Source organism: Haliotis cracherodii, unplaced genomic scaffold (assembly GCF_022045235.1).
Source record: "Haliotis cracherodii isolate W230 unplaced genomic scaffold, xgHalCrac1.p SCAF_14, whole genome shotgun sequence".
Lineage (NCBI taxonomy): Eukaryota > Metazoa > Mollusca > Gastropoda > Lepetellida > Haliotidae > Haliotis > Haliotis cracherodii.
Window position 1 is genome coordinate 29,160,187 of NW_027266269.1, and position 19,422 is coordinate 29,179,608.

The window sequence follows — 19,422 nt, forward strand, 5'->3', positions numbered from 1 at the left end:
GAAGAGAATATTTAATTCATATCAAGGGTTGTAATAATCATAGTCAGTAAATAAATGAATAAACATATTTTGGCCCCTAAAGTTTGAGAATGTAAAATGTCATGGAACGATTCCATTTCTTTAACATTTAACTTGCATTGATACATTTGTTTTGCTGAATAATACTGAATTATTGACTAATGTGGTCAGTTTAAACTTAAGTGGATATATTTGATGATGAAGTTAAAGATAGAAGCTACCATGAAGGGGATGACAGCAGTTGCATGATGCAGAAGGGATGAAGAAGCAAAATTATGACTATTTTATTCACTTTTATAACTTTACAATAACTATGTAATTTGGTCATGAGGCGGGATGGATGTGATGTGAATATTATCTTTTTACAAGTTTACAGTGATGATGCTTGTAAAAGAACAATATGACTTTGAAAATATAAAGTAGACACAATTCATGAATAACATTTATGTAATTACTGAAAAGGCAATGTTTCAGCTTGACAACGGTATAAGGATCTATACAAAAATGTAACATTTACATAATTTTAAAGAAGTTGTTATCTATGAATTGTGTCTACTTTGTCATCCGTCAAATTCTAAGTAATGTCTGTCAAACAATTTTAAAATATACCTCCAAATCACATTTTGTAACTAAATGCATTGTATGTACATATACAACTAGAGGCTAGCCTGGCATATGTTTAATTCCTTTGTATAGTTTTAACAAACATTTGTCTCAGCATGTGTTCTGAGAGGTGTTATCAACACACCATTCATGTGCCAGATCGTTAATTTCTACTCCTGTCAGCTTGGCCATCTGTTGAGTGGCAAGCTGCTTGTCTTTGTTCATTTCACTGTATATATTTACATGTGAAATTGACCAGTGTTAATTTCACCTCATCAACAGAAGGTTGTGATCTGCAGTTGGCTGATTACATCTCTACTTAAACTAACTGATCATCATGAAAACTCAAGGTAATGGTTAGGTCAATTTCATTTTGGAATGATCTTTGATTACATGACTACTTAAACTAACTCATCATCATGAAAACTCAAGGTAATGGTTAGGTCAATTTCATTTTGGAATGATCTTTGATTACATGACTACTTAAACTAACTCATCATCATGAAAACTCAAGGTAATGGTTAGGTCAATTTCATTTTGGAATGATCTTTGATTACATGACTACTTAAACTAACTCATCATCATGAAAACTCAAGGTAATGGTTAGGTCAATTTCATTTTGGAATGATCTTTGATTACATGACTACTTAAACTAACTGATCATCATGAAAACTAGAGGTAATGGTTAGGTCAATTTCATTTTGGAATGATCTTTGATTACATGACTACTTAAACTAAACTATCATCATGAAAACTAGAGGTAATTTTTCGGTCAATTTCACATTGGAATGATCTTTGATTCGTCTTTGATTAAATTACAAAAAATGTGATTTGTATAAAGGAAGAGAAATTCTATCTGTTTATATATTTCATTTTAATGTTTGATTTTGTAAAAAATGTCTGTTTAGGAGTGTATTAGGATGTATCAATCATTGCAATATATAGACTCGTCAGGCATTCTTAATCAGCATCTTCCTTTGAAGAAGCATAAAGAGGTGATCTGTCGGTATTGGAATTGCTGTGTTCTTGTGAGTTATTGTGGCAGAGTGACGTGAGTGACAGGCTTTATGTCTATTGCAGGGTCTGAATTGATTCATATACACCTGTACCTGCACATGGGAAACTCTGAATTGTTATCATGTGAAACATTGAATGTTATCACATATGAAACTATTAATTGTTATCACATGTGAAACATCGGGTGTTTATAATCACATGTGAAACTCCTAATTGTTATCACATATGAAACTTTTTATTATTATCACACATGAAACTCTGGATATTTCTCATGAAACTGTTTGAAACTTTGGAATTAGATTGAACCATTTTGAATCGTGAAACAATTATAAGCATCTGACCTGCATAAAAGTTCCCAAGTCTTTGTTTGCAATGAAGTATATATATATATCAACACCATTGGATAAAGAGTGTGCATGATGTAAATAGGAAATTTTCAAAAATGGTTAATTTTCTTATTCATGTTTTCTTTTTTGTCAAATATTTTTGAGGACAAGCAGGTCTTTGTTCGTGAAAAACGTTTATTATTCAAGCTGTGTATTTACACCTGAATGAGTGGATATGTGTTCTAAATGTTTGCATTGTTTGCAGCAGTAACAGATGCAGGGGTCTCTCTGTGCTGTACTGATCACAAAGGATTGCATCATGCATTGTTTGGAAATCTAGTCATTTATATCGTGTTAAGGGATTAGTGAACTAGAATATAGATCTAGTGGTTGAAATTGTTAGGGGATTTAAATTTCTCTTAGGCTTCATCATGGAACTTGTCCAAACATAAGAGGTGGATGATGATGGTGATGATGATGATGATGATGATGATGATGATGATGGTTGTTGTTATTATGTTACTATAATCAAATGACATAACTGATTTAAATGGTGATAGGAAGGTGAAAAAGCAATTGCCAAGGTGGTGAATGATTGATGGTGGTGAATGACGATGGTGATGATATTACATCATGATGATGATGATGATGATATATCCGAAATGATAAAGTTTGATTTCAAAAATGCTTTTGGATATGGAATTTACAGCGAAAGTGAAAAAAGCAAATGCCAAGGAGATGACTGATGATGTAAGCAATGACCAACCATCATGACAAAAAATTGTTTTGGGTCATGTTAATTACAGGTAATTACAGGTAATTAACATGAGATGGTGATGGTTTATCATGATGATGATGCTGCTGATGTTTCCTCCATTTTCAAATCTCAACTGCAATCACCATGTACCACGTTTTGGCTAAAACTGGTTCAAATTACGAAGCAGATGAAAGAAACCAAGGGCCATATTCCGCAGCTGAAGTGGAAATATATATGCCATGATGTAAGAAAAAGAAAAGTTATCTCATAGGAACTGATAAGATGACGAGCCATGATGCCGAAACACTTTTTGTACAGTGGATGATATTCTTTGACAGATTAGCTGGGGTCACAGTGTTAAAATGAGGAGATATTCACACAAGTGTCTCAAGTTATGGACCTATTATCAGTGCAAATATTTCAAAAGATACTAACATTAAGGCAGGGAGTCTTTCTGATGTGCAGGGCAATATTTTTGGCAAAATGTAAAGGTCGCTTTGACCTAGACAGGTCTGATCAAACATACAAACATAAACATAAGTTTGGGTACTGTTTGATGGGAATGTATATTTTGTGAATGGTTGAATAATTTGAAAAACTTGATGGATTTGTTTTTTCATGCAAATGTTGTTTCTTCTCACGTCAGTTTGATTTAACAATGATTTCTTTGTAATCTGTGTAATGTTTTGTATGTTTTTGATACAGATACTTCTGAAGGTTTTCCCCTTTAGTGCGATTTATTATGGAAGCTGAATACATTGATTATCTTGGGATGAATTGGTCAGTGTAGGAATTGTTTTGTGGATGGAATCCACTTTGGCTCAAATGATCCTTAAATCAGTTGAGTTAAATTATATCATAGTAATGTGGTCTGTCTTTTCCTGTTATGTTTTTCAACATTTACATGCCATCTGATTTGTTATATCAGTTATTATACAGGTCATTGTTGAAGTCAATAGATGTTAATGTTGAAGCTTTTAGGTCATTGTTGAAGTCACTGCAGGTCATTGTTGAAGCTTTTAGGTCATGGTTGAAGTCAATACAGGTCCACGTGGAGGCTTTCAGGTCATTGTTGATGTCAATACAGGTCATTGTTGAAGTCACTACAGGTCATTGTTGAAGTCACTACAGGTCATTGTTGAAGTCAATACAGGTCATTGTTGAACTCATTACAGGTCCGTGTTGAAGTCACTACAGGTCATTGTTGAACTCATTACAGGTCATTGTTGAACTCATTACAGGTCATTGTTGAACTCATCACAGGTCAATGCTGAATTCAATGCAGGTCATTTTTGAACTCACTAAAAGTCATTGCTGAAGCTGATAAACTTGTGATACCCATCCCATTCTACCTTGCTTGTGTGTATAGATAGCTCTAGGCCTGTGAGCATGTCTGGGTGTGTTAATACGATGTGCAGTGTGCTATTACATCGTAATAATGCGTCTCCAGTCTAGTCGCCTCATGTCGTGTCATCCACCATGGACATGCCCACCGAGTTGTCCACGCTACAAGTTTCTAATGCAGGTCTTAAGGGATCGATAAGAATTACCGTTATTTCCTTGTGTACTTCTACCCTCCGCAACACTATAAAGTGTTATGACTCAGACGATTCACGATTATGGAGCCCTTTGTCTCTGTATCTTGAAGCAATATTGATCTGCATCGAGTTCCTGTCAAAAACCACACATAATTGCCATAGAAATTTACCCCAGAAAATCAAAATATTGGAGTTAGACCCCATTGCAAGCAGAACAACAGGCTAGCCTATCAGGCCGGGCTAAATATTTTTACATCGGGATCGTAATGACGAGAGAGTGACAAATCGATAATCGGGTTTGATGCCGCTTTTGTTTGTGTGTCTCGAACAAGCAAAAACATACGTTGAATGTCGCCATTGAGCAGCACTGGGAAAAATAAATATATGCATGGCATGAGCAAGATCTCAAACAGAAGGACCCGCACAATGGGGCCTTTACTCGTAGGTCGCCAGACTTTATTCCGTAACAATGATTCGGTGTTAAGAATTTTTGTTCATATGTTTCAAAGCCGTGTTTGCAGTAGCTTCTTTGTTGAAGCATAACCTTTGATAGTCAATGTAATCCTGAGTGGAAAAATTGGAAACCTCATAAATATATGAGTCATTGTCATGAGTGATGTAGGATACAATTAGAGTAACATCACACGCAACCAGGGATATATTCTTATATTGATTTTAATAGAAATAGGTTTATATATTTCTCTTGGTGTGATATTTCACAATCAGTTAAGAATCTTCTCTGAAACGGTATCTTTCACATCTAAAAATACTATTTTCCTTTCATATAAGCTCTATAGTAATACATTGTTTATTTCATGTTTATTGTTTACAAAATAAATACAGTAAACATGTATCAAGCAATGAAAATGTATTAAGCTAAAGTGCACACTCTTTAGAAATTTGCAAGCTGTTTGAAATGAGCTAAGGTCTGATGGCTGCACAGTGCTTGTCAGAAATAAACTTTAAAGAGTTTTAGAAGATAGTTTTATGCAAATTAAATTATCTTAATTACTTCTTGGGGCAATCCCAATGCGAAAACGTCTCCTTTGGATCTTATGCCAGTTCTGTCTTACAAATAATGCAGACTTGCTAGATTTAATCGCAAGCTTTTCACATATCTCAGCCAAGCCCCAAAACTAATAAGCTAGCTTCTTTTTAAGTTATATCATCATATATAATTGCCAAGTCTCACAATTTCAGCAGGTAGGCATTTGGTTGCATGGACAAAGGCATTTTTTGTAACAAGTTACTAAATATTTGATAGAGCTGTCACTTAAAAAGGTTTATGATCTCCCGGTAAGCTGTTTCTCTCGAAACAGGTAATTATTTGAATGAATGTTTTATGAGACTTGTCTCATGCTCACCTGTCTCCAGGGTAAAGGGTCATTGAGTTCACCCCTCCCCCCCCCCTCCAAGACTTTGTCAATAGTCAGTATCATTGTCGTTTAGTATACATGTACATGGGATAATAGCACTGAACTGAAACAGGTCTTGAATATTATTTCGCAAATTTTATTTTGTCCACTATGAGAAAGATCTTATTAGTGGTAGTTTAACTGATATAAAGGTTGTTCTAGTATGTTTGTAGGAAATATGATTTACATTGATTCAGTCAAAGTGATATTTTTATTTATTAGTTAATTAATATGCGATGTAAGTTGTTTTTTAAGGTTTTGTCTTTTTTGCGTCCTGTGGTTTGGTTTTAGACGAATAATGTTTCTCAAATTAAAAAACAAACTTTTGTACCATTACAGTGAGTTGAATCAATTATGATCGATTCTATATTTTTCAAAGATTTGTTTCTTTCAAATTGATTTTGTATAGTGTAAGGTCGATTTCCGACATGGGTACATTGTGTGAAGCCCATTTCTGGTGTCCCCCGCCGTGATATTGCTGGAATATTGCTAAAAGGGGCGTAAACCATACTCACTCACTCACTCATCAGGATCAGATGGGTCAGGCTAACTGACATGGTTGATGCATGTCATCACATCCCATTAGCGTAGATCAAGGCTTATGATGTCAGTCATGATTGTCTGGTTCAGACTATTTACTGCTATCATATGATTGGAATATCGCTAAGAGCAGTGTTAAACAAACCAACCAAACAAACAAATTAAAGAGACAATGAAAGCTCCGATATTGCCATTTGTTTGAGGACTGATCACCCAGGAGATATCCGTTTTCTCGGTCACTGCTTGCTTTAAAACCCACCAACAAATGAATGATTTAACACTGAACATACATTGAAATATACACTATGACTGAGGCTAAGCTATTGCGTTTCACCACATGGCTGCTCTCTTTTGTTACATGTCCACAATACGAAACAATGCCTTATTCCCTATTATTTCATAGTAATATTCATCCACAGTTCCCTTGGACAATAGTTCCACAGTTGGAATTTATAAATTTGTAATTTAAAGTTCACCATGGGAGGCCCTCTGTTTAGTGTAACACCTGCTGGCATGACACAGAGTTTAAAACACATAATCTGATTTTACCATGGCAACAAAAAGATGTGGCAGTTGGTTGGGGAATGTCTAGATTGATCAATGGCTGGCATTATGGTTTCCATGCATACAAGTAAAAAAGGGCGATCATATTCAGGTTTTAGCTATGGAAACAACAGTCTTGATCCAGATGGGTTTTGTTGTGTAATTGTTGAATGAATATACTGAATTCTTCATAGACTCTGGTTTCTATGCAGTGTGCTATACAATTATATGAATAATCCTGCTTTAGAATGAAAGGCAGACATTACTGCATTCATTGGATGCATGAGTGAGTCACCAGATATGCATTGGGAAGTGTTGGATTTCAATTGAAACACTAGTATTTCATAGTTCAATGATATCATCCATTAGTATGGTAAATACTACTTTCCTGATCACTGAAATTGTTAAGTTTGAAGTCTGGGTGTTGATTCACTGGATGATTGGACGAAACATCTGGCCAGTTCATTTAGAATGTTGATAGGAAACCCATATATGATCACCAAGTCTAATGAAACTTGAGTTATTTTTTTTAACAATAATAATAAGCTAATATAGTGTAGAAAAAAAGTGTTTTCAGGCATACAGTACATTTGACTTCCTACTTTCTTGACTGAGTGGAAATGTATAATAGTTCAAGTATTGAAGGACCTGTAAAATGGCATCCAGGTACTCCTATAAACATCATTAAAAGGAGTGATGACAAAGATTAGGTGGTTCTCAGTTTAATCGCCTGATGCATGTTTTCACAGTGTTTTTATTGGTCGCAACAACAAGGCATGCTTGCACTGGCATTGTCAGCCATTCAGAATTTGCCAAGACTGATGTGTCTGTTTTCTAAGCCACCTCTCAATAATTCATTCTTTCGTGAAGTGGAAGTAGACCGATGGGTGTGAAGACTGGCAATGTCGGCTGGGTGGTCACCCCAGCACATGGATGTGGTCATGCACCCTGCCTTGAAAAAAACCCAGGAATAGACTAATTGTTTCTCCAGCACGCCAGATTCAACCTCCAACCGTCCAATTACATGAGCTGAATAATTCATTGCCCGTTGATGAGTCATATCCCAAGGTCAAGGCTGGTGTAAGAAGGGATTCCTGACCAACGATTCAATCCCTTCCTGTTGGAGAGTCGAAGCATTCAATTAATCCCCCTGATGTATTCTCCTGATGAATATACTGGCCCAGTATCTGGCTTTCACACTGGGAACATTTGCGTATTAATAGTTTTTGTCATGCTTCATATGCCCTGTGTGTTTACTGAGGATGCTGGGATACATCTACTAATTGTTGATTGGGACATTGGATTGATTAATGGCCGTTTCTGTCGCTGCTGTTGCACCCAGCCTATGCATTGATTTCAAGAGAGATTTATGCAAGAAGGGTTTTCAGTCGGTAATGAGACCTTTTTACGTCATTGAAATTTTACATGAGGATATTTGTATCTCTTTTTACATGAAACATGCAAGAATACAGAGATATCATAAGCTCCAAAGAAATCTTTGAATCATGCACTGTATTGAATTTGAAATTTCATGGTTGACATATTTACCGATTTGGAATTGTATGGAATCGTCTTAAATCAGCGTAATTTATGGTTTAGAATTGGTTATGAATATGTAGTGAGTGCGTGAGTTGGATTTAATGCCGCTTTTAACAGTATTTCAGTTATATCACGGCGTGACACCTTAATGTGAAAGGAAAGCCTGAAGTGATGCAGGTCTCAAACGTTTACCACTTTGGTGAAACCCACGAGCACGGGTATGGTGCTGACAAACCTAAAAACATAATCGGGGCGAACCGGGATTCGAACGCACAATCATAGGTTTCTGGTGTGCCCGAGGGACGCAACTCTGCACAGCAAATCACAGCGCCTTAGACGACTCGGCCATCCTTGCCCCCTATTAATGTGTAAATATGTTCATAATAACAAGGCAATCACAATCAATTTGAATTAAAACTGTTTGTTGTACTTGTCGAGAATTTATTGCTCTATGCGACCCGGCTATGGATTTGATGTAGGTCATTTGAAATTATATCCATTAACTGCCGGATATACAAAGACAATCGTATGTATCAGTGATATTTATTGGATCCAATGCAGTAGAACAAGCTGTTATTAAAGGTGTATTGTGTATAAGGATAACACACGATAACAACCAGATACAAGGAATATAACAGGCAAATATACCCAGCTTTTGTAAGTCGATATGGATAAGCTATGTATACAAAACTATTTGCCTAGAGACTAAATGTGCTCTCATATTACCTATATTACCATAGCAATATTAATATTTAATAGACATTTTCCGAAATGATAGATTTAACATTTTCAGCTCATATTGTCGATGGGAAAGGTTATGAATAAGAATTGGATTTTGTCCAAAATGAAATCGGCTCTGAGAGGTAATTTGTGTAAAATAGTGTTTCATGTCACGTTCGAGTTTGTTTCACACCATGCTGCAGTTACATTAGACTGACTCTTAATGGGCCGGTTTTGTTTTATCTCTTTAATGCAAGATAGGGTAAAAACAAGTACTACCTTTTAGTATCATTTAGTGTGACATATGCGGGCGAGGAATAATTTGACCTCAGTATCTGTTTGAGGAAGTTTTGTTGGACATATACAATTATGTTTTTTAATATTTTTGTAAACTTTTCTCTAACTGTGACTGATCATAATGTGAATATTTAAATAAAATTAAATTGTATATTAAATGAATTGATTGATAGGCATTACTTAGAACTTGACGGATGACAAGGTAGACACAATTCTATGGATAACAACTTCTTTAATACTGTTATCCATAAAATTGTGTCTACCTATATTGAATGAAGTTGTTCTAAAATTGGTGTTTCACTGAACAAAATAATTATCAGTTGTTTTGTATGTCAATGCACTTGGCAATGCGTGAGTTGTCCACTTATATGTGACAGACTGGTTGGTGGGGATGGTATAGAAGTGCGTTTTGTGTGGTTCTTGTTCGTGAAGGTCCACCAGAATTGTGTAGAACGTTCCTGACATTTCATGCCGGGTCAAGGCTGATGTCATTTCTTTATGGAATGGTCTCTGATTCATTCGTAGTTCTTAGGTAAAGAAGGAAGAATCTTAAATGAGCTTTAATGAACAACGTTACATGGCGTCATCACTGATTTTCAGGGATTCATTCAGATAATTTCACCATTTTTGTTGACAGAAAATCGGGGGCTGATTATTCTCTGGTGTTGATGTGTTGTTTGTTACTTATATCTTGTAGACATACATTCATATTTTAGAAAATGTTAATTGTCAGTTTTACCAGTGGTGGTAATCCAGGTTAGACTAGATTCCAGCTACCTTTGCTTGAAGTGTGAAACCCAGGCTACTGAAGTGATCGGTGGTCAGGCTCGGGATCCTGCTTGATAGCATGGGGGATTTTTGTAGTGTTAATGACAGGATTGTCTGGTCCAGACTCGATTATTTACAAGCTGTCAGCATGTAGCTTGACTATAGCTGAGTTTGGCGTTAAACAACAAACAAACAAACAGTTCTCTACATGTGTGATTTCTCTGTTACAGAAGACAGAAAACTGTTCGTGGGTATGCTGAATAAGCAGCAGGTAGAAGAAGACGTACGTCAGTTGTTCCAACCCTTCGGGACGATAGAGGAGTGCACCATTTTGAGAGACCAAAACGGAAATAGTAAAGGTGAGCTCCTGAACCTACTCAGTGTTGAATAATCAACTATGGATGGCCCTCTAGACTGAAGGGCTGTCAGTCCCTGTGAACAAAAATACTGCATACCATTTGAGTTGTCCACAATGTCTGAGTTGAGACTCAGTGGTGTATTTGTCTAATGACCCCCCCCATTTCACTACGACCACGAATATCCCAAATCACGCGAATAGGAAATTTTTCATGGTCGTAGATAAATCTCAATCATTTCTTGAAGTTCTTAAATGAATCTTATTTGATTCCAAACAATTCAGTTCGCAGGAGTTCATCAAATCGGCGAGAAAATCTTTCTTTGTCAAAAACTTTTGTGGAAGGGTCCCCAAATTGCAATTTCGTGGGTGTATCGTAATCCATTCGTAATTAATTGACGTCACACAATCCCCACACAATACGACTGGGACATGTCACTTGATTCAAGGGCATGGTGACCGAGAACTAACAGATAATGCCTCGCATTTTAAACTAACATAGTCTATGGAGTCTTTAACATTATAAATTTCCGTTTCAAATTCTTAATTCATATTTTCTGAAGCTGATTTGTTGATTATAGAATGCTAGCCATGCCCATGTTAATCATTCCGACTGCAGTTAAATAAATTAAATGCTGATACCCAAACTGAACAAATTGTTGCCAAAGCAAGTAAAATTAACCGTGCTCAACAAATTCTCATTTTGACTGACCTAATCTATACATCCATAGACCCGTGAAGATCTGGGATAGAATAGGTCTTCAGCAACCCATGCTTGCCGTAAAAGGCGACTATGCTTGTCATAAGAGGCGACTAACGGGATCGGTTGGTCAGGCTCGCTGACTTGGTTGAAGCATGTCATCGATCCCAAGTACGTGGAACGATGCTCATGACATCACTCACTGGATTGTCTGGTCCAGACTTGATGTTTTACAGACCACCGCCATATAGCTGGAATATTGCTGAGTGTGGCGTACAACAACAAACCAAACCAAAAAACGTTACATCCATATACGTATCGTTAAGTAAAGGCCTGGCTTTGTGATAGTCCAGATCATCCATGTCACTACGTGTGGGAACCATTAAGTTGCTTAGATGGGCTTCTTGATAATGCAAAAGTACATGACATGTCATAGTTAGGCCTGAGGAAGGCAGGACATGTTCATCACTAATGTTGGACCGACCCGGCAGCGACTCCATTTGGAGGAGTAGTCATGATCATTGTGAGTCTGCCATTACAAAAGTCAGAATGTTTGTGTGCTGGATGACTATCATTCTATAAAGAAGGCTGGCACAAGTGGCAAAAAGATGTGTCACATTACAAGGAAATAGCTCTGTATTGTTACATCTGTTATACCGACCCGACACCACCGGTCGATTGTGTGATGGATCCTTGAATAATTAAACCAAATGGCAGTCGGCCATGACAGACCATTTTCCATGTTGTCACTGCTGTCCCCTGGGATCTGTATGTTTTTTACATCTTTTGCTTTTTTATAAACGGATCATGATGTATTAAGACTTATTTCAATGTTATTTTAATGCAGTGCTTTGAAACAATGTTCTTAAAATATTCTGTTGTCGTCACATTCCATCTTGTCAAACGGTTTCCAGAAGACAGTTTTGTGGGACATTGTTCCAGTGTTATTTGGGTGAGGGAAACTCAATTTGGAATATTAAAATTATGGGGTCAAACTTATTTTTTGTTCTGTGAAATCGTGAATTCATCTAGATTGTTAGCTGGATAAAAGCAAAATTATTGAGATTCTACTCTTTATTTTTGTATTGGATTTTTCACTAATGTTCGCAAAATGTATTCCTTTTCCATGAGGAAGTCTGTATATCCGTATCATTGTGTATCATCAAACATTTTTGGCAGAGATATGAATTTCATATTTGTTCTAAGCTTAATAGACATAAACCTAAAAAAAATAATTCATATTTTGACCCAAACATTTCCTAATTAACTGCTACTCTATTAACATAATATTTATGTCGCTGAAAGCACAATATATAACAGGACCACTTCTGTGGCCTAGAGGGTAGTGAGTGTCTGCGTTCTCCTCACTATGTAAGTGCAATAATCTTACGTTACACCCCATTTCCCCCCATCCCACCCCCCCAACCCACCCCCTCGCCTGACAACATATTATTTTTAACATATTATAGCATTTGTATTTCGCTTTCCTTTTTTTATCAAACTTACAATTCTATTCTTACACAAAACTCATCCATCTGTAAACAATTGTCAAAATATGAAATGCAAATATTGACTCAAAATGGTTTTTGACAGTAAAAATGTATTCAGACACCTATCAACTGTTGCACATCTTCCAAATAGAATTGTAACAGATGTGGCATTATTTTTTTATCTTGGGTTCAAGGCACTGTAGATGGGAGACAAAGAGGTTTAGCCCATCATAAAGTACTATGTTAAATTAATCATTAACAGTATGACTCGTACACTGATGTATGTCCACAACATCTGTTGTGATATGAATTACTTGTTTATTCCGATAACAATGATAGGGACTTTGTCTGCTCGTGACCACCAGACCATGTCAACTGGGGCATTAGACAGGAGCCATTTGGAGCCATATGGAGCCATATAGATGCATTGTATACCATTTTATGACTTATTAAATAAATGGCTCTTGATCTGATGGCTGGGGATTTAATTAAATGTGAATTAAGTGTGCTGTTTCAAATTGAAATTCATGAAAGGGGGAAATGTTTCAGGGTTTAGTTGCATTGAGTCTGGGTCAGTTCCATTGTGTGAGAAGTTCTGGTTGTCTGTGATGACAGGATTTAATCGCTTTAGTGTTATGATGGTAAATAATGATCGAATGTGCCACAAAGCTGACAAGGTATTGTATGGTGCTCAATAATTTACATGAATTGTTAATTCATCATTAGCATCTATGATGTAAGAGCAGCCACTGAGAGATGGGTATGTAATATGTGGATTGCATTTTCTGTGATATTACAGAAATACCAATCATTTACATAAATACCAATCATTTACATAAATACCAGTCATTTACATAGATACCAATCATTTACAGAGATTCCAATCATTTACATAGATACCAGTCATTTACATAGATACCAATCATTTACAGAGATTCCAATCATTTACAGAAATACCGATCATTTACAGAGATACCGATCATTTACAGAAATACCAATCACTTACAGAGATACAAGTCATTTACAGAGATACCAGTCATTTACAGAGATACCAGTCATTATCAAAGTGGTGGAAACATGGTATTGTGAACCATATTTCTCCAACACAATCAAGTGAAATATATTTCAAATTTTGTCCCCAACAATTTGCAAGTAATTTCCTCAACTTTGACCTGACTACAGGCATTGTCACATATAGCTGGAATATTGCTGAGTGTTAAACAACAAACAAACAAACAAACAAACTATTCAAAATAAGTTAAAGAACACCCAATGACAGATTAGCTATGGTAATATGAAAGAATCAGGAGTTCTTTAACTTCTTTTGGGTAGTATACTTTGTGGGGTTGTCTTCCGTAAGTGTATTGAATGCATTTCCTGCATTGTATTCTCTTTGGCTGCATTTCAAGTGACACAGGGAGCTTACAATACTACATTATGGGGACATTAATATACAGCTGCTTGAAAAACATTCTTGGCTTCACGTTGCATTCTTTTCTGTGACGGAACCTTTATGCTCTGTCAGTCGTGCTGCCTACTTCGTTGTTCTGTTGCTGGCATCGTGTTGTATAACACAATTGTGGAATCGGCAACAAAATCAAAGCTGGTGTCTCACTCATTAAAATCAGCATCATTAACAGATTTGGGGATACGAAAAATAAATATATGTATGATAACATCCTAAAAAATACACAAAAAATCTTTCCGTGATAAGCAATGAATATGAAGAGAATCTGTAAAATAAAACGCATGCATGATGCATTCTTCTGTGAACCTTTTTCCTCTCTATTCATGATGCATGGCACTTCCTAATATAATTCTTCTTGTATCTGTCGTCCCTTGTAAAGAACAGGTTCTCCTCTCCACCAAACAGACACAAGCTCAACACAAATCCTTTTTTCCCAAGTTATCTGCATAGAAATTGAGCTTGGTAAGAAGGAGAGCGCCATTGTATATATTTACTGTTATTTCCATTCATTGCTTTTGACATTGCCTGCCTGTAACCTGGGAGAAGATGAGAACTCAATGTTGATTGAGCCTAATCTTCCTGTTGACCTGCTTGATCCGGGCAGTCCCTTGGCTTTGCCGTGCTGAGGCTTGTCAGTTGGTGATTTGGGGAAGAAAATTGGATTATCAATGTCAGGGCGACAGTACTGTATTGGAAGCCATATTGGATCTAGGACAGCAAATCAATTTGTTTTCGTGGCCTGGTCTGCCGGCATATTTGAGCAGTTGATGGCGAAATTTGGTCGATGATCAGGAAGAACTCTCTAGAATGAGGAGACCTATTGCTTTATGGTCTCATTACCATGGAAACGGTTAATCCTATAAACCCTGGAATATTAAGCGTGTGCATTACCAAGTAAATTTTTGTAAAAGTCTGATATTGAGAGTTATTTGTTTTAAAAATGAAACTGAAACAAAACGAATTTCATTTATTATCGGTTAGATAATTATTGATTTTGAGAGAATGAAATACAGTTTGGTTTATAATTCAGTTGATGCCACTGATGTAATTGCCTTGTTCTTAACCAGGAGTTTTATCATTAATTATGCATTGCAAAATGAGGCTGCGCACCACAGAATGGGTTATTTCAGTAAAGACACTGGTTTTCAACAGTGTCGTAATTCGGATCGTGGTTGGTCGGTGTAAGCTCTACTGATATAGATGAAAGCTTGGGGTACAGAGTTCACTGGGTCGAGGTGAACTTTCTCTCGCACTCCCAGCAAATCTTTGATGTATAATTAACAGTCTCTCCAACAGAACATACACCAAGTTGCACGATTGAAACTCCAACAAATCCTAGGTTAATTTGATTTGAACTTTTGGTTTTCAAAACTGCAGATGTGCACTTAAAGATTGTGAAATGTTGAAATGATTCAGGAATTAAAGCTAGTTGTTTCCAAGTTTTTGATAGGCATTTAGAAGTTGTAAGAACATGAGGACATGACACTAGTTGTAACGATGTTTCAGAGCCTCTTCTTGGCCCTTCATCAGATGGGTGAGTGAGTGAGTTAGGTTTAACGCCGCCTTTAACATTCCAGTTATATCACTGCGTGTCAGCTTAATGTGGGAGGTAAGTCTGAAGTGATGCAGGTCTCAGACGTTTACCACTTCGGTGAAACCATCAAGCACGGGTATGGTGCTGACAAACCTAGAAACATATTCGGGGCGAACCGGCTTTCGAACCCACAATCATAGGTTTCTGGCGTGCCCAGGGGACGCAACTCTGCACTCTGCACAAATTGTGGCACCTTAGACGACTGGGCCACCCGTGCCCCCTCATCAGATAAATACTGAGTTAGTGTATTGAGTTAATATATGGACATGAGGATGTTTTCATAGTTGTTTCAACAGATACATTTTCAATCGTTTCCTAAGTGCTTGGTCTCATTGAAATATATTTGAGAAAATCGCTAATATCATAAGTCTATTTTCACCTATGAGTTTATACTCACAGTAAAAGCCTCTTTCAAGTGAGACAAGATTATGTTTTGAATGCTCCTACCAAACTTTCTATCGATGGGTTTAATGACTTCATTTTCTTGAATATATCTACATCTGAATTGTGGTCATTTGCTTTTAATTGCTTTTGATTGCTCACTTTTTTTAAACACCTGGTGTTATCACTATTTGATAGTGATTCAAAATTACATCCCTTGATATCCCGGTAGAATCGGTACAATGAACTCTGTTTTATTAGACATTTCATATAATCGTGGACAAGTTTTTGTCACTTTTTTTTCTGGGGTTGTTGCTGGGGGTATTGTCTGTAATCATATATAACTGCAGATGAGAAAGATGATATGTTTGTTAAGAATAATGTCACACAAGAATTTAGCATGAAAACTTGGATGTTCAATGTCTGTTATGGTACCTTATCTTCAAGGTATATATAGTTATGCTATTACTCTATAACTGTTACTCTTTGAAACAGTTTCTCTATGTTTTACATGTCTCGGAGAATCGCCTACTTTTAGAAATTGTCTCTTGTATTGAAGAGTATCGATTTGTGCCGAGACACACATCAATTTGTACCAGTTAACCTGATTAATTCCCAACTGAGGCAACACACTGCGACCAATCAATTCTTCTAACACATCGTGCTTGTTTTAGGCATGGTGCTGGACAACACGTTTTTCATCCCGTTTAAACGCGACGACTATATTCCTGTCTGTTTTTTTCTGACAATTAGGTCAGAGAAAGCTTCACTATTTTGTCCGATTATATGGTATATGTCCTGGTAGATGAGATGGTGGATTTGACAAACATTCAGAAAATGGGACATTTACACCAATATTGTATCACAATTTTTATTGGCGGGATGAAACAGATGGGATGAGAAAAGACAGAAATATCAAATATGATTTCACCGTTTTTATCAAATAATGACAGATATTATTCTTTCACTTGTCGATAGGCTGATATTTGATACTTTACTCAATCTTATGAAATAATGAAATATTTTTGAATCTGTAAATTGCGTGGAAATTATAAAACACCATACTTATATTTATGAAACTAAACTGAGAAATTATAAAAAAGTAGTTTTACTGTGATGAAAGCATGTTGAGATGTCAGTATGACCTTTTAGTGAAGAGGGCTGTCTTGCAATATTTATTGATACTTAAATGTCAGAAATAATAGCAAGAATAAGGGATTTGTAAGTGAGACATTATTCTGACAACCGAGATCATATCAAATCCACATTACTTTCCAAATTCTATTTTTAACTTGGCAAACAAAGAAGTCGGGCTTCGCCCCTTCTCATCCACTAATTTGAAAGCTTGGTGATGGTATTGATTATTTTTACCGTTGATGCTAATTACCTGTGCGAATCAACAGGCCCTGTTCTCTGTGGAAAAATGTATTCGTTGAAGTATTTTCAAACGCCATGCGATGATTCAGTATGCATCACACTCATTAGCATAATTCCCTGACACGCTCAGATCCCGCTGCGAGAGTTGCAAGAATGGTAGGTTTTCTGCCGTTGCGTCTTTCTTACTCCTATTTGTCTTCAAATATCATCTGTAGTTGAGTTTAATTAATTTGTTGTTTTGAAAAATGGTTTGTTGTTGCTGATGGGAAGATTTTATGGAGCTTCAAGTGCGATGGTCTTTGTTCAATGGCCACGTGAGCACTTGGTTGTGATGGAATATGTTCAGTCAGATTTTAGGGAGTTAAAATTGAAAATTTCGACTAATGTGTGTTTGAATATTGTATGTTTGCTATGTGATGTGGATATGATTATTATTAGGATTTAGAGTTTGTTTTTTTAGAAACTCATTTCTTGCAGACATCATTATCACTGTTTTGCCAATGTGTAAATCTTTGAAGGTTTGATTACAGTATAGTCAAATGTCCAGCCTTGTTTTGTGTAGTGTTTGGTTATAGCGTGTTCTCTTAGTTGATTTTGTACATACAAGCAGATCACACACCAGTGTATCAATTTTGAATATATCACAAACAGGTATATCTCATACTATTGTATGACTCACTAATATATCATATGCAGAATGTGTTCATGACTTAAGTTCATGAGTAAGTGCTGCCTCATCATTTACACATGATGAGTCCATGATTCAGTCAAAGTACCTGCAATGCACTTCTTTAGCTGAAACATACCATGCCAGAATTACAAATCTTTAAACAGACTTTTATTGTGCATATCCAAAATTTCAGATTTTTAAAGCTGGTAGTTGGAATGTGTTTCAGGTATGTTGTGATCGTTTAATGTGAAGGGGATCATAGACACATATGTCTTCAGACCAATATCAGTAACATAGGGTGAATTGTGGATTGGAACCACTGTCAGTGGATCCTGGCACAGCTGTGGGACACAACTCTGTATAGTGAATTGTTTTTCCCCATCCACCTTGTAGCTTTGCTATAATTATTGCCGTTTTACTGAGAATAATTTGCACAAGTATGATTTATGATTTATTTTTGTTCTTTTTCTTCCAGGTTGTGCATTTGTGAAATTCGCGTCCCACTCTGAAGCTCAGACAGCTATCAACGCCTTACACGGGAGTCAGACAATGCCAGTAAGATAGCCTTAAACTGATTTAGCCAATGGGCATTAAGATAATTCTTTTACATTTTTCTTTTGAGAAATACATTCATAGGTTCAGATTTTTCTTTAGAACATATGACCTTTAAACAGTTTCTACTTTTTTAATATTTTTTTCTTCTAAAAATGTTGTCCTCAAACGTCTTTAGAAAGTCCATACCCAGGTTCAGTTGTGCATATGAATTTTAAAAAATTGTCACTCTTTCAAAGAATCTTTTTTCAAAAATCTTTCCTTCAAAAATACCTTCAAAACATTTATACACGTATCTGGATTCTGTCAATTCAAACAAATGTAAGTTTAATGAAAGGTATGACTTTTGATATTTAGGAACATATTTCAACATGTGGTTGAATTATAACACCCAGATACTTGAATATGTCGAGGAGTATTAGACTTTCACATGAGAAGAGGAACTTCAACAAACATTTGATGTTTAATTGGCACATGTTTTGTCTTATGAGTTTATATTGTCATCCTGAAATGTATATGCAATTCCTGGATTCCTGACATGGGTACAATGTGTGAAGCCCATTTCTGGTTTTCCCCGCCGTGATATTGCTGCGATATTGCTAAAAGCGGCGTAAAACCATATTCACTCATTCTAATTCTTGAAAAGGCAATAACTTGTTATTCTTTTATAATTATCATTATTATTATTTTTGTTATTATTATTATTATCATAACATCCCAAAATATCAGTGATTTACAGGTGAGATATTAAGCC

At 36.2% G+C, this 19,422-nt stretch overlaps 1 protein-coding gene across 12 annotated transcripts in view; it reads left to right on the forward strand.

Annotated features, from left to right (window-relative positions):
• Positions 1–19,422, forward strand: part of LOC139461165 (CUGBP Elav-like family member 3-A) — a 257,487-nt gene that overhangs the window by 225,023 nt on the left and 13,042 nt on the right. For all 12 annotated transcript variants that reach the window (XM_071242732.1, XM_071242741.1, XM_071242734.1 and 9 more), the window contains exons 5-6: positions 10,312–10,440; positions 18,592–18,671. In XM_071242732.1, the coding sequence (XP_071098833.1) occupies positions 10,312–10,440; positions 18,592–18,671 (209 nt within the window). The remainder of the gene's footprint in view (positions 1–10,311; positions 10,441–18,591; positions 18,672–19,422) is intronic.